General features: G+C 34.3%; 1 protein-coding gene across 2 annotated transcripts in view; it reads left to right on the top strand.

Annotated features, from left to right (window-relative positions):
* Positions 1-15365, top strand: part of ZFPM2 (zinc finger protein, FOG family member 2) — a 445662-nt gene that overhangs the window by 88123 nt on the left and 342174 nt on the right. The window contains exon 2 of one of the 2 annotated variants that reach the window (XM_054590382.1): positions 3003-3161. The exons of the other annotated variant lie outside the window; for it this stretch is intronic. Within the exon in view, the coding sequence (XP_054446357.1) occupies positions 3003-3161 (159 nt within the window). The remainder of the gene's footprint in view (positions 1-3002; positions 3162-15365) is intronic. 2 annotated transcript variants of the gene reach the window in all.

A 15365-nucleotide genomic window follows, 5' to 3' on the forward strand; every position in this document is an offset into this window, starting at 1 on the left:
GAGAGATCTAATCTTAAACCATAAATACTATGCATTTTAAAAGAAGCCTTTTTTTCCAGAGCTGGATTTGATAATATGGCTAAAGGAGCAGTTAGTAATTTTATGTTTTAAAGTTTAGTAAATTATATAACTCTGACATTTGTTATGGGAAGTATACAAGTTGGCCATTAAATCACTATTCTGTTGCTTGTTCTAAATACCAACACTGAGATCTTGTATATTTTGAACAAGGAGCTCAAAAGAATTTTTCACCTTTTATTTTGTTTTTTTGTAGTGTGTTTTTTAAAATGGTTGCTTCTTTTCAATTGCATGCTTAGAATTGCAAATTCATAGACATAAAATAAAACAGTTCCTAGAAAAGGTAATACTGTACTATCAATAAATACTTTATTAAAATTTTTGATAAAGAGGCAATTTTGTGAATTTGTTTCCTTTTAAATTTTCACATGAGGTTTTCCATTTAATCGTCAATAAAACTATTACATATGAATTTGATATCATGCTATAGGAGTCAGTTTTTTAAGTCATTGAGCATTTTAAATAATTGTTCAATTATATATTATCTTTAATAAAACCCTTCTAGGAATGATAGCATATATGCTTGGAATTTCCTTGTTTAAAAAGAAAACATTTTATTACTATTGATTTTATTCTTATATAATTCCTTCTTTTTATAATATGTAGTCTTTTATAATTGAAGAACAGCCAGAAATAAAAAAAGGAATTTATTAAAATGTACATAAACTATTAGAAATATTTATTTTACAATTAGATATTTTTTGATAGAAAACCCAGAGTATATATTCAAAAAGTATATGTTGTCATTATGTTATTACTGACATTAAGGCCATTGCTGTACAGATTGATTTAGTATGGATTATTAGTAATCAATTATTTTAGTTTTAGTAAAGTCTGCAAGATGATCACTCTCATTTTTTGGGTGAGTTGTCTAATATGTTGTATATATTCTTAGTAATCTGAAAAGAACAAGAGGTTTCTCAATTTTTAAAGACTAGGTTTTTAAGCATCTATGAATAGTTATGTTAATATGAATTAATCATTTCTGAAGTTTTTTTGTTATCTGTATTTTATAGTGTTTATAACTGCTAGAGTATGGCTTCCATAGTACTATGGTATAGTATAAAAGGCATTTTTAAATCTTGAGTTTTCTATTACATTTATTGGGGTGACATTGGTTGTTAATAAGGTTGTATAGGTTTCAAGTGACATTTCTCACATCAACTCTTTTGCTTATTAGCTTGTAACCCTATTCTAGTTAACTAACTGTGTGAACTTTCCAGATCTACAAAATAAAAGTAATTCCCATAACTACCTCACTGGGTTACTTTATAGATTACATGCAAGTCCTACATTAAACACAAATGAGAAGGCTTAACATGTCTTCTTTAGAACATAATTGTAATACTTAAGTGTTTTGAAAAAATGTGGAAAATCTACTACTCAGAATATTAGACTCAGAATTAAAAATTACAATTATCAGATAAATGTTTAATGATTTTAATAGTTTACATTGTTACTACTTTATATATTCCTGGTACATCTTGCTACTTGGCATCTGTTTTAAAAAGTAAAAGATCATAGTTTTAAACTTGAAATAATGATAAGAAATAAAAAACGAATATGAGATCCATGACTGTTGATTGTGATTTGTACAAAAATTCATGTTTGTTTGTTTTTTTTTAAACCCTCCACCTTGAGTATAAGAAAACACATCATCAGAGTATTTGGAATTAGGACATTCTTTCTTCCTTAATATTTGCTACTTAAACAAAAAAGAGTAAATGAATTTTAAAAAAGAACAGAGAGACTCCTTGGATGTTTCTTAATTAAATCCATTCAACTATTTCTCCTTGTGAAAATGTGTCATATGAATTCAGCCCTTTGGAAACTGGCTTTGGGAAAACACCAGATACATCCCCGTGCTGTGTGTGCCTATTTCTCTTTGCCTACACATATATAAGACTTGTAATATAGTCACTATTATCAATTATTTATGAGCTCTCCTTTGGTCCTGAAAATTCCCTAGCACATTGCAAAGAAGTAAGAGAAAGAGACTGCACAAGTCTTCTAAGTGTTTAGCCTGTCTGATGAGTCTGCTGACATGAGTGACAATTAGTACAAATTACCATAATTGTGTTCTTTGGATAAAATGCCACATCGCTTCTTTCGGAGCAACTGCAGGCTTTTGCTTAGTAAAAATGAGTCGGAGACTTCGCTTCTCGAAGAGAGTCAGAAATCACAATCAGCCGTGTCTGACTCCCACAGAGTCCACTTCTGATCCATCTGAACAACTACCGCCCTCCCTTTCCTTTCAATAAAATAGGTCTATTAATGTAGTGCACCTCACTCTTATTCACTCCAAGGAAGTTGTATTTTTATTACTGAAAAAGTATCACATAAATACAAATTACATTTTTCATTAGAAAACTACTTTTCATTTCAGAAAAAATTCAATTAATTATGAATAGGGTTATGCTTTCATCAGGGAGAGAAATATGTAATTTTTCTCCAAGCCTCAAACACATATAATGAAATCTTTTCTTGGAATCCACTCTTAGGATGGATTTTTAAAAGTATAGACTTTATTAAAATCTCAGTTCAATTAAAATGCATTCAATTACTTTAAATCTTTATTAAAATCTCAGGTAAAATTGTACAACAGTGTAAAAGAGACTTGTACTCTTTACCAGGCTGTTAATTCTAACAAATGAACATAAGGCGCACAGCTTTGCTCTTCAGGGGAGAATTTTTAAAAAGAAAATAAGCTTTGGTTTTGGAGTTGGGGGTGGGGGTGGGGAAGGGTTGGAGGTTGCTCTTTAGGCAAAAACTTCAGGCACGGGTTTCCTTCCACATCTCCTCATGGGTCAGTCTTACTTGTGAATGTGTATGTGGCACCTTAATCAAAAAGACTGTATTTAAGGATATTATTTCAGTATCATCTTTGGATATTTTTGGTACAGTGTCCCTGATTCTTTTTCAAGGGCCATTAGAAGATGCCATTGAAGAGGAAGAAGAAGAGTGTCCGTCAGAGGAGACAGAAATCATCTCAAAGGGGGACTTTCCATTGGAGGAAAGCTTTTCCACAGAATTTGGGCCTGAAAATCTGAGCTGTGAAGAAGTGGAATACTTTTGTAACAAAGGTAATCATTGGTTGGTTGCAACTTGTGACTCCATTTACTGAAGATGATTTTGTAAAGTTTCAAAAAAATGCGCTGATAGAGCAGAGTAAAGGTGCTGAAACTGCTAATATGCAATTCAACAGTCTGAAAATACACGCAGAACTTTTTAAACATAAAATGTTATTTTGAGAGATAAGAGAAGTAGTTCTACTTAATAAGTTGTAGTGTGTATTTAAATAAATATTTTCATGTTGATTGGCCAGTTACCAATTTTATCCAAATACCTTTAATGTTTATCATTCATTCATTTTTTCAACAAATATTTATTGAATGTCAATTGTTTGCAAGATAGTGAATGAGGCATTGAGCCTCAGCAGTAGTGGGTGGGATAGAGTCCCTGAACACTGCAGGTGTTCAACATTGACTTTCAGCGCTGAGGATGGTACATTTTTAGATATTGTCAAATAAGAGAATACACACTCATTCTCCATTCTAGAAACTCTTTTGACACATTAACATTAAAACGGAAGAAGAACTTAAGACAGTATATCTCATCTTATTTTTAACCTTGACTTGGACCCAAAGGCTGCCTGCCAGTTACTGCGTACTCACTGGACATGTATATGTCTTTGCTTGCTTTTTTCAGAAGTGAGTTTAAGGTTTCTCATGATTCTTGTTTATTTTTTTATTTGATTGTTTTGTCTCTGAAAGTGAGGGGAGTCTTCTGTCGCCTCCCGCTCCAACATACAGTTGCACAAGTGTTTGGATCACTTCCTTATCTGAGAACAGCTGTTTCTGTTGATATTACCAGGACAGTCCCCCAGAGACTGCCACTGAGAGTGTGTGTCTGTCTCTGTATGTCTATGTTCGCACCAGTTTTATTCAGACATGTATTTTTTAGGCAGACAGAGAAATTATGTGCAGCAATTTAAAAAATATTTTTGGGTGAATTTGTCGACTAGACATGGTAGTCTGCCATAGCTCTCCCCGCCAAAAAACTGCTAATGATAAACATTTCTCCGTGGCCACATATACATTTGATATATATTATTAAAATTCCAGTATGACGTCTCATGTTGCTGGTGTTAGTATCAAAATAAGGCAGCCAGTTTCTATCCCTGTGGTCAGTAGAAAGCTGTGCTCTAAAACTGGGCAAGTAGAGTCAGCGATAGCACCTGGATGGTTACACTGAAGATCAGAAAACCTTTCAAAGAGTTGTCTCTTTGACCATTCTCCTGAAGACCTCAAGATTGCTTTGTAACCTGGTCCTTGTATCCACATCAGAGACTTTGGTTGGAAATAAGAATGGAACAGATCTAATAGATTAGACAGAATGGTCCAGAAAGAATAGATCTTCTTTGTAAGTAAACTCAAACTTCAGGCCAAATAAATATTCTCATTAGTTCTTCTGGATGTTAGAACCCTTTCTTGATGATGTATAGCCACGGCAATACATATAAGAGCTGGCTAGAGTTGAAGAGGTTTCAGATCTATTTGAAGACATCCCATTTTCCTTCTTTATCAGCAAATATATCCTTCGCTGATCTGAAGAGTACCTACCTTATGTTGTATGGTTACAATAATAATAAAAAAAAAACCCAGTAGTTAGAAGGTCCCATTTATTCTTCTTGCTCTTGTTCTTTAAAGAGTTAGTGTATGGAATCAGACATTTTTGTCAATTTAATTAGCAGGGAGGTATTAATGATAGACATTATTAGGCATAATTTACTGTTTGGAATGATCATTAATTAAGACCTATGTTTAATGAAAGAATTATAGAATTCCCAGTTTTAGGTTAGTAGTTATTGGAAGAAAACAGTCTTATGGTAGATGTGTACATGATTACATAATTATGATCGCCAGACAATTACCTCCATCTACACTAAAGAGAGTTCTAATTCATGAAAAATAATGACAGGCTTTTAGCAACTAAGAAAAATAAATTATTAAGAACATTGTTTAATGGGCATTATTATTAATTATTTGATGAACCATTGGAAATTTGAAAAATACATCAAATAGCATCTAAATAATATTTAATGTATCATATATTAAATTATATGTAATTAATACTTTTTTATTATGAAAATAGTTCTCTATGGTTTGAAACTAGAATGTGATGATAGGTGAGAATAAGAATTATTTCCATTCAATATATTTCAAGATAGGTACTGCTGTTACTTCTGTTTCAAACTACTGCCACCTTATTAATTCTATGAGAGTAAAAAAATTTCATTATTTTACTCATAGAAAGAGATCCCAGAATTCCCACTGATGCCAGTAAGAACTAGTGAGAGACAACTCTTTGATATATATTGCACCCCCTTGAGGTCATACAAGGAATTCCGTTCATTTTTCACTTGATTAGCCTCAGTAGGAAGAAAAAATTTTCTCTCTGGAAAATTAGAAATTAATCTTTCTGTAGAAATTCATATATTAGTCTTGGTGGCATGTAATTATGTTTTCTTGCCACTTTCAGGGAAAGAGATAGATTGGGCATTAAAAAAGTGTAAGTATGTAAATGGTTAATTATGCTAGTGTCATGATTACAAAGGCAATAAGAATTGTTCTTAAGAAAAATATTTTTTCTTGAATCATTGATGAAACATACCTTTTGCACATATTCTAAATCATTTATGACAACTTAAAACTTGTCAATATACATAGGAAAATGAATCTGTTTATTTGGAAAGTTTCTTCACCTAAAGACCTAGCCACGACCAAAATTTAACAACGACATAGTTGCCCAAATGGGTACAGGGGATAACATTTTTGAAGATCTAATGTTTTTCCCTAATTAAACAAAGGATGATAATTAAAAAACTCTTATCACAAAAAGATGGCTAAAATATCTTTAAGTTTTCCAAACAGGGTGTTTTGACACATTGTCAAGAAAGATTACTAAGGATGAGCATATAGTTACAATATCTTTATTCATATTTTAGCAGCTGTGTTTTGTATAAAAGCCATCATATGTTATTGTGATTTCCTATTTAAAAAATAAAATAAACTCTACTCTTTGCTGAGACATAGCTTATTATAGGTTAAAGTTCTTCCTTTTGAATTGGGCTTCTACATTATGCAGGATATATTCAGTGTTTAGAATGATTGGAGTATTTCCCTAAGTTTTATATGGATATTATCTACTTTATTGATGTAAAAGGGAAGACTTTTTGACAGGTCTCAAATAATTTATTAACATTAATAAAGTTGCTAGTCATCATAAAAAGGTGAATAAATATGATCACATCACTCTCATAGGGTAATATTCCACAGTAATGTCAAAAAATGTTGGTAGGAATTTTCTTTTAGCTCTAAATGTATAGAGTTCTTAATCATATGACTCTAAAGCACAAATATTTACAATTAAATTTGGAAATAAACTCTTTAATAAACTCTTGTTACAGCCACAGGCCTAAAATTTGATCCTGACAATTCCATTGAAGTTTCCTTTGTCACTTTTTACTTTGGGTCAGTTGCATACTTTATACTTCCAGCTTTCATCTTTGAAATGACCTATGTTTATTTAAAAAATACTATTCAAGTTTGCTTTGGTACCCTTAGAGTTTAAGAGTTTTAGCAAAACATTGAGTATTACTTTTTAATTTGTGTCATCCTCTTCTGTTCACCGAGTTTAGATTGTTTGGCCTCTTGCCTTACAGTATCTCTGAGAGGAAGGAAACAAGCAAGAATTATTTCCTTGAATTTACAGATGACGAAGACATCAGGCTGGGTCCATAAGTGCTACACGTTTCCTGTGGTGCTGGATTATTTGCTTCAGTGATTTTTTTTTCTGCCTTTCTTCTGGTTTATATAGTAAACATAGAAATATATCCCTGCACATTTAGACCTAAGCAGACTAATACAAATTGAAACCCAGGTGGTCTGGAAAACAACCTGAGGGGCTTTTAGTTTTGTCACTGCTGGCAGGTGGGAACTCTTTTACTCAATGGCAATTCTTGGATTAAACTTCATGAAGTTTATGAAGTTCATGAAGTAAACTTCATAGTGGGGTAACATGGAGCAGTTCTAAAACTGGTCTAGTATTATTAATTGTTTGGAAGAGAGTTTCCTCATAAAAATATTCAACTTTGTTAATGTTAAAGTGGATAAGCATATTATGGGACATAGTCCAGGAGAATGTCACAGGATATATGAACAGGAAGAGAAGTGTCAGGGCAAATTCACTGTTGGCTAGTAAGAAAAAAAACAAACAACTAAAGAAGCTGCATGTCAGTGAGCTCTGAATTATCAGTAATGATTATCTAAAAAAGTTACTGAGGGTCTTTACAAACTCTCCTTGATGACATATTTGACGAAGGCTGAAAGGGAAAATGATGCAATCAACGTTGATTTTGGAAGAAAAACAATCCTTACGTCTAGTCCCAGTATCTAGATATGGAGGATAATGAGAGAAATCATTGGATATAGTGCTTTACCGAGAGAGAGAAACTAATACAGGGTGGGGCAAAAGTAGGTTTACCGGTGTTTGTATGGGAAATAATACCATAATTAATAAATAATAATGCAAGAATAAACTCTGGGTTTTGTGTGCTCATGACTGTAAACCTGCTTTTGCCTCACCCTGTATCAGAGCCCCTCAATCTGGAAAGACTAGGGTTGAACAATGGCAGCACGGTGGAAATCCTTAATATAGGGAAATGGCGTAACAATGGGTTTTTCACATGATATTCAAAAATATTTGACATAGGTAGAAAGTAAAGGTAATATTTCTATTTTAAGTAAGTTTTAAAATAGGAAATACAAGGCATATTAAAGAAACTAGAATACAGCCTGAGTTACTTAGACTTGGATTTAGCTATATCCCTGGAAGTAATTAATACCAAACCCAAAGCAAGCATCAATGGATATTTAATTGGGTTGGCAGAAACTTCCTGTTCCATTTACAAGTTCAAATTCAATACAACTCAACCCATTTATTAAGCACCTGCTATGTTTCTGACCCACTTCTCAGTGCTGAGGATACAGCAGTAGACCAAAGTCAGTCCCATCTTCAGGGGGAAAGCAGGACAATACATCAGACTCACATTGTGTGATATGATGGGTGATGTCGACCACTATGGAGAAAAACAAAGCACAGTGTGATTGAGTGATACCGTGTATGAGTGTGCGCGCATGTGCAGGCTAGTTTATAAATAATGATGGGGAAAGTGAACTTTGAGCAGAGACCTGGGAAAAGGGAGTGAGCTTCCAGTACTGAGTCAAGTTGGCTGCATCTCTGAGGCTAATGTTGCAGGGAGCCAGAAGAGGACAGCAGAGAGCTGGGGAGTAGGAGAGGTGTCGGCATACCTGTGGAACTCCTTGCTCTAGGAATCTATTCGAGTCTCACCACTTTGGAAGGCTTGCGAGAGCCACAGATGAGACGTGGAGTATAACTGGGACAAGAGGCATAGTCGTGACATTACGTAGAAGTACCTAGGGAAGGAAGGACTGCAAAAAGCCTTTTAAAAAGCCTCATAGACACAGACAACAATATGGTGATTACCAGAGAGAAAGGGGGGATGGGAAAGGTAGAAGAGGGTAATGGGAGGTAAATGGTGATGGAAGGAGACTTGGCTTGGGGTGGTGAATACATAATACAATATACAGATGACATATTATAGAATTGTCCACCTGAAACCTATATAATTGTGTTAAGCAGTGTCACCCTAATAAATTCAATAAAAAAATTTTTAAAGGGAGGAAATGGAAGCCAGCAAACTGGGGAAGCTGTCAGGAGATATAGATAACCCCAATCAGAATCATCCTTGTAGCCAAAGGCTTGATGAGACTCCATCTGTAGCTCATTAATGTGGTTTCCAGAAGAGTGGTTTGGGGTGTTTGAGAATGGCGTGAGTCACTTTGCTCTCTTCCACAACACTGGAATTGGGTGTGTGTGTTCTGTATCTTTTCGCATCCTTATGTGAGAAAGATAAAGAATAGGAGGCATGAGGATCAGAATCATTTTCATTATTGCGCTTAACTATCTCTACCAATAGGTTGCCAGAGATATGAAATGTCCCTCTAACCCACCCCGTCCTTTCTTTCTATGAATTCTGTAGCTTTGTTTAACAATTTAGAAATAACTGAGGAAAAGCTATTTGTTGTTAGAGTATAACAAATCCAAGTCTAGATTACCAGCATGTTAAACAAGAAAAATGTTACCTAGATCCTTAATACTGTTCTTTTTTCTTAAACCACAACTGTTGAAGAAGGAAAGCATACCTTCATACAGATTTGGTCGTGGGAGTGGTAAATACTTGTTTTTCACTTGAGCCAGTGTCAAACATTCATGCTTTTTATTTCCAACTTCTTTTCATTTTATTATTTTTTTAGTTCATGAAGTCCGTTTACCCGTTTTCATAACGTTTGAATCAATACGGTTTCCTTCCCTTTCTGTTATACCTTTAATGACATGGTTTTTCTCCTCTGATCCTTGGGCACCTGGAATCAGAATCCACAGAATGCCAATCTACCATAATCACTTTGAGTTCAGTAAGGAGGGAAATGTTTACAGGCAACTTTGCTCCTTTTTTTTCTTAAAGGGATTAAGAAGCTGAGCTTTTTAAATTCTTGCATATAACATTGACATTTCCAGAGTGTGTTTGGACCAGGGAGTTCAAAGAGAAGGAATAAAAAAGAAAAGCCAATATGACTTTGTTTTTTACCTTGCTGGAGGAGGTGTTTGTGCAAATCGCCTATAAGCTTATTGACCTGAATCTTTGACTCCTTGTTTTCTCTGGATTTGGCTGGAGTGGAGACACTGATGGAGCCCTGATAGAGCTGATTGAACAGCCCCCAGCTTTGTTTGGCACGAACCTCCCTTCCCTTCTCCGCCACCTCCCCCTCCCTCCACTTGACATTATTGTTCCTTGGCAAACTCTGTTCTCCTGGATTCAGTACTTCTTTTTAAAAAAAAAAATTTAAATTTTTCTTACATATGTCATCCAGCAATGCAAAATGAAAAGTAATTCACTTTTGAAAATAGAAATAAAGGCTATTAAGTGTCTTATTTATATTTTTAGCTCATGAGGTTGAAAAAAAAGAAAACCTTACAACATTTGTAGTTTCATTCTTTTATGGCCAGCTTAAAATCCTCAAAACATAGTTTTTCTTTGGAATCAGATTGATTTTTCTTAAACCACAACTGTTGGAAAAATGACGGAGCATTTGAACACAAATTATTCTCACAGAGGAGATAGAATTTTCTCTGTTTTGACGGAACCAAAAGGTGTATAAATTTTGTCCATGACTTTGCATGCGTAAAGGTTAGTTCAAGCTTGGTCTCTCTGCTTCATCTCTGATTCCAGATATATCATTGGAACAGTTTTAACAAAATCGAAATGATTGATATTACGCTGTGTTGAAATGACTCATGATGATATAATTTTTACAAATCATGTATGATAATTATACCACTTTCTTGTATTTGATCAAGTAAATTCATTTTTTTCTGTGAGCTGACCATCAGTAGATCTCTACTGTGCAATCTGCCAGACATTTTTAAGACATATTAAAACTTGATAAAATAAATAATCATATAGTTATTTTGTAATTTATAAAACAATTCTACATAGTAATAAGATATATTTTATCCTGCTTCTATCAGGAATATAAGATGTTGAGATATATTTGCCCAAGTTTTCATTACATCCTTATTTTATATCTTCATCATTGTTAATAATAAAAATTGCAAGTTAATATAAAACTATTTTTACTATGTCAATATTATCTTTCTGCTGTTATGTTTAAGGATTTTGCAAGTGTAAGAACATTTTTTTTGACTAGTAAAATTTAGTGTAGCATTGTTATTTTCCCTGCAATGTTGAAAATCACAAGAAAAGTAAGAATTTATTTAATCTCCTATTCTGTATACAGATCTAAGCATCTGGACATTAGGAGACATGACATTTGCATGACTGATTGACCTTTTCACTTTCATCTAGATATTATATTATTTAATCATTTATTTTAGCTGAACATTATAAAGGAGAGCTACTTATTTGTAAGCCTTTTTATTGCTATGTTGTTATGTCAGTGGTGTTTTAGGTTGAATGAGGAAAGTAGTTTTGATCAAGTTGTAATGAGACAAATAGCACTTTTAAATTAAAAATATTGTTATTTCAATTTTAGTTGCTGAAATTAAATATATATGTATAAATCATGCAGGTCTACATTAATGTCTGCCAATCATTTATATCTAGTAACTCTTACATTTCTATTTGAAAGAAAATTGAAAGTATGAATAGTTTAGGGAAACTTGGAAAGCTAATTTATTTTAATCATTTAGAATTAATGTAGCTAACAGCCGTGAATTTGACTGTTGATCACATTATAATTTGAGATAAAATGTTATCATTTTAGAAAAACAGGTCTCTTGGACTTTGCCCTCTCCTCTACTTTTTATTCTTAAATATCATCAATGATTTAAAAATACCTGTTCTGCACTAGAATTTTTCAGTTTTAAATGAAATAAGATTTTCAAAGCTCTTAATCTCCTCATATAAAATTCATATTTTCTTGTTAGTATGTAAAAATTTTCACCATGTTTATCATTCCAGAAGCAACAGGCAGTATTAAAGAATTTTGCCCCTCTCTTACCTGATGGGATAATCTTTTTTTCTGGTAAGCTTAGAATGTACAAAAGGTAATGTGGAAATCTGTGGTGTGATGAATTTAATTATAGTAGTATAGCCAGTCACTTCTTTGTTGTTCTTGAAAGGTCAGGTAAAAATAACTGAATGTGTGATACCACTGAAGTAAACACTGATAACAAATGCAGATTGTTGTTTCAGCTTTTTTTTTGTAGTTCAGTGAGATTCCAGAGATTGACAGTGAAACTATGCATCGATTATAAGAATTTTAATAATGGTAATAACAACTCTCATTTGTTGATGGCTCCTGAAAGTCAGATGTCCTGCTGTACAAGTATCATCTCTAATCAACTTACTCTCCTGCAGGGTGGATGTTCTTCCCCCTGTGACTTCCAGAGGTTCAGTAACTCGGCCAAAGTCACCGAACTACTAACGGTTAATACTGAATTCAAACTTAGGTTATTGTGCTTGTGAAAATAGGGGAACAGAGAACGAATCCCATGTTCTGATATCCATCATTATATAATCCGCGTAGAAGGAGGTGAACACATCTGAGGGAGCCTGGACATATGAAGTATGAAACTTGCTTTTCAAGGTGTTTTCACCTGGCATTCTCTAATTAAACACATATGAAACATGATGTGGTGGTCAAGAATATGGGCATTTATAAAAACAAGAATTAAGAAAAAGGTTAAAGTAAGTGAATTAGGGATGTGCTTAAAATATTTCTATCATTTTGGAATTTCTTTAAAGACTTGGTCAGTATTAATCAGCTTGCAGTAAGTAGAATTACATTTTGATAGAATGAGAAGGCTACATTGCAGTTCTTTAGCCTCATTATTCTAATGGATGACTGTGTTACCCTGGTTTGGTGGCATGAATAAGCGACAATTCCTCACTGCTTGTTTACTGTGAAGTTGTTTTCAGGTAATTCAAAAGAGTGAGGACAAACCAAAATGTGTGTGTATTTGGGCAGAAGCAAGTAATAAATGGCAAGAATGTTTACATATCCATCAAAATGCTTCAGATGGGAATTTCAGCCCTGCAGGAATGCTTGCGACATGAACTCTTTAAAACAGCTTGACCTTAACACAAAATAAGGCCAAATAAAAAGTGGAGAAAGGAAGGAAGGAAGAGGGGAATAGGGCATTGTTTGCAGGGAAAGCTCTAGGCACTGTGAAAACTTTTCATTTTTCTGAAGGAAATGCAGTACCACAGATGGTAAGAGTGGAAGTGAGATAAACATAGGAACTGGAAAAGTAAGCAACCCATTCTAACAGGTTCTGTATCAAAGATCTGGAGAAGTAGAAAGATTAGACAAGGAACTGTTCTGAAACTTGACAGTGGCTGCACATAGCAGAGATGGAAAGTGGAATTGCACAGACAGTGGGCTGTGATTATATTTTTCTGACAGTGAAAAAGGAAGGGCTCTTTAAGGGATATTTTTAAAGATAGAAATTTATCAAGTTGGAAATCTGCAGTACAGATGTATAAACACGTTGCTCTCCTACCTATTTATCAATAGGATTTGATGTAACTTCTGTTGTTCCCGCAGAATTAGCACAAGACACTATATTTGGGGTCTTAGGTAAGTCTTTTTTTTTTTTCCAAGGCAAATTATGGTCCAGCCTAGGTAACCAATACTAAGAACCTGTGTTATTTATTTCTGGTTGTATAGTATTAGCATTGATGCATGCGAGTGCCCATACATGTGTGTACAAAAGGCAGAGAGGGGAATATATAAAGTTGGTTTGCATTTCTTAAAGATACAGCCACATAGTAAGTAAAGAAAAATACGTGCACGAGTAAGACAAGAAAGTATGTATAAGAAGTGGAGAAAATGCTGGCTTGTAACTGGTTAAGGGAGCAGGGGATTCATTCCCAAGCTTGCTTGTGGTGCTATGCATCGTTCTGTTACGGCAACTATTCACCCCCATGTGCCTGCTTCATTGAATCTGTGTGTCCTGTGCTCCCACGTCCCACTCTGTGTCCCGCCCTGGTGGCTGACTACTAAAGGGAATACCAAAATAGAGGAACTCACAACCTGAAACAAGCCTGTAAATATATAGAGTGATACTGGGAAAAGATGGGCAGGGAAAAAGTTTCTATCCTAAGGAAAACCCAGTTTAAAAAAGAATGATGTTTTTTTTCCCTATAATTCTGGCAGTTGTGTTGGGGAACTTTTAAGGTAGCTCTAAAAAGATCAGATCGCTAATAAAAGGAAGGAATTTTGAAAACTTATGTAAAATGAACATCTTATCTTCACTCTTAACATTACTAGATAAATATTAGATCTACTCATTACCTTTTTAGTTTATTTAATGATTACTTAATTAGATATTCTTATATTGAATGATAGACCTAATATTTACTACAATGTAGAATAGTGTAGCTCTACAAATCCTCACTTGTGAAGACTCCTTCCAAAACCCTGCACCTAATTTTGTAATTATAACTTTGCATTCTTCTTTTAAAGAGGGTTTCCCATATGGTATAAACTTCAGGCCCCACAGAACCTGAATCAGTCCCTGTTATTACCTTCAGTCAATAGGAGCGACCTCCTAGGAGACAATAATGATCAAAAATGTTAAGTTTGGCTTCAAGTTTCTAGTTTTTGGAAAACCCCGAATAAGATTTCTAAAATGTTTTGGTATTTACAGTAAGTATTTTAATATTAAATTTATTATCACTCTAGGATTAGTTGCCCTGAACCTAACAAGACCACAGATACCCCTGAAAGTACTGCGTTAAAACAGAGAGGAGAAAAAATTCTCCCACATTCCTGAAAATCTAGACGATGCTGTGGATACTATCTATGTTTTTCCTGTGTTTCCATCAGCAGCAAAGGACCTCTTGCTGGCCCTGAGGGAGGAGAGGATGTGAGAGGACCCTGAGGTCAACAGTCTGAATGGGTCTTGTGATAACATACATGGTTGGACTATCCCTGGGGCTGGAAGCTAGATGGGGATCTCGGGTGGTACCAGGCTGACCTGACTAGAATACTTCCCCCTCGCCCCTCCTCACAGATTTGAAAACTTTGTTAGTATTAGGATCACTTGTAAGAATAGGATCCTGAGAGCTTCCACAAACTTTCCCACTTATACCCCATTGTCCAGAACATAGTCTTAAGTAGCGGTCCACCACCTCACTAAAAGGGAGGCTGGGAAATGTAGTTGTTTTTATCAGGTGGCCACATGCCAACTCCAAATTTTGTTGCTATGGAGAGTTTTTAGCTTATGCAAAGGCCGTAGTTTTTGTCTTTACTTGATTATTGGGATAATTAATGACTCAAAGCCTTGTGGCAGTCAGTGCATTCCACATGCATGTTTTATCCAATTGATTAAGTATTTATTGACTATCTATTGGGTTGGCCAAAAAATCTGCTTAGTTTTTTCCATAAAATGAAAGCCACTTTTATTTTCACCAATTACTTTATTGATTTGGATATTTTGAGTATGTTGGCTATCTCCCACATGGTATGTTTATTTTTCTCAATTAATATCTTGATTTGATTGCTATCAACTTCAACTGGTCTACCCAACCATGGAGCATCATTTAGCAAGTAATCTACAGCATGAAACTTGGCAAACCACTTTTGATATGTTCAGTCAGTCACAGAACCTACAGAACC

This window comes from Pteronotus mesoamericanus, unplaced genomic scaffold, assembly GCF_021234165.1.
Source record: "Pteronotus mesoamericanus isolate MK-2021 breed Mesoamerican mustached bat unplaced genomic scaffold, CSHL_Meso_final scaffold_174, whole genome shotgun sequence".
Lineage (NCBI taxonomy): Eukaryota > Metazoa > Chordata > Mammalia > Chiroptera > Mormoopidae > Pteronotus > Pteronotus mesoamericanus.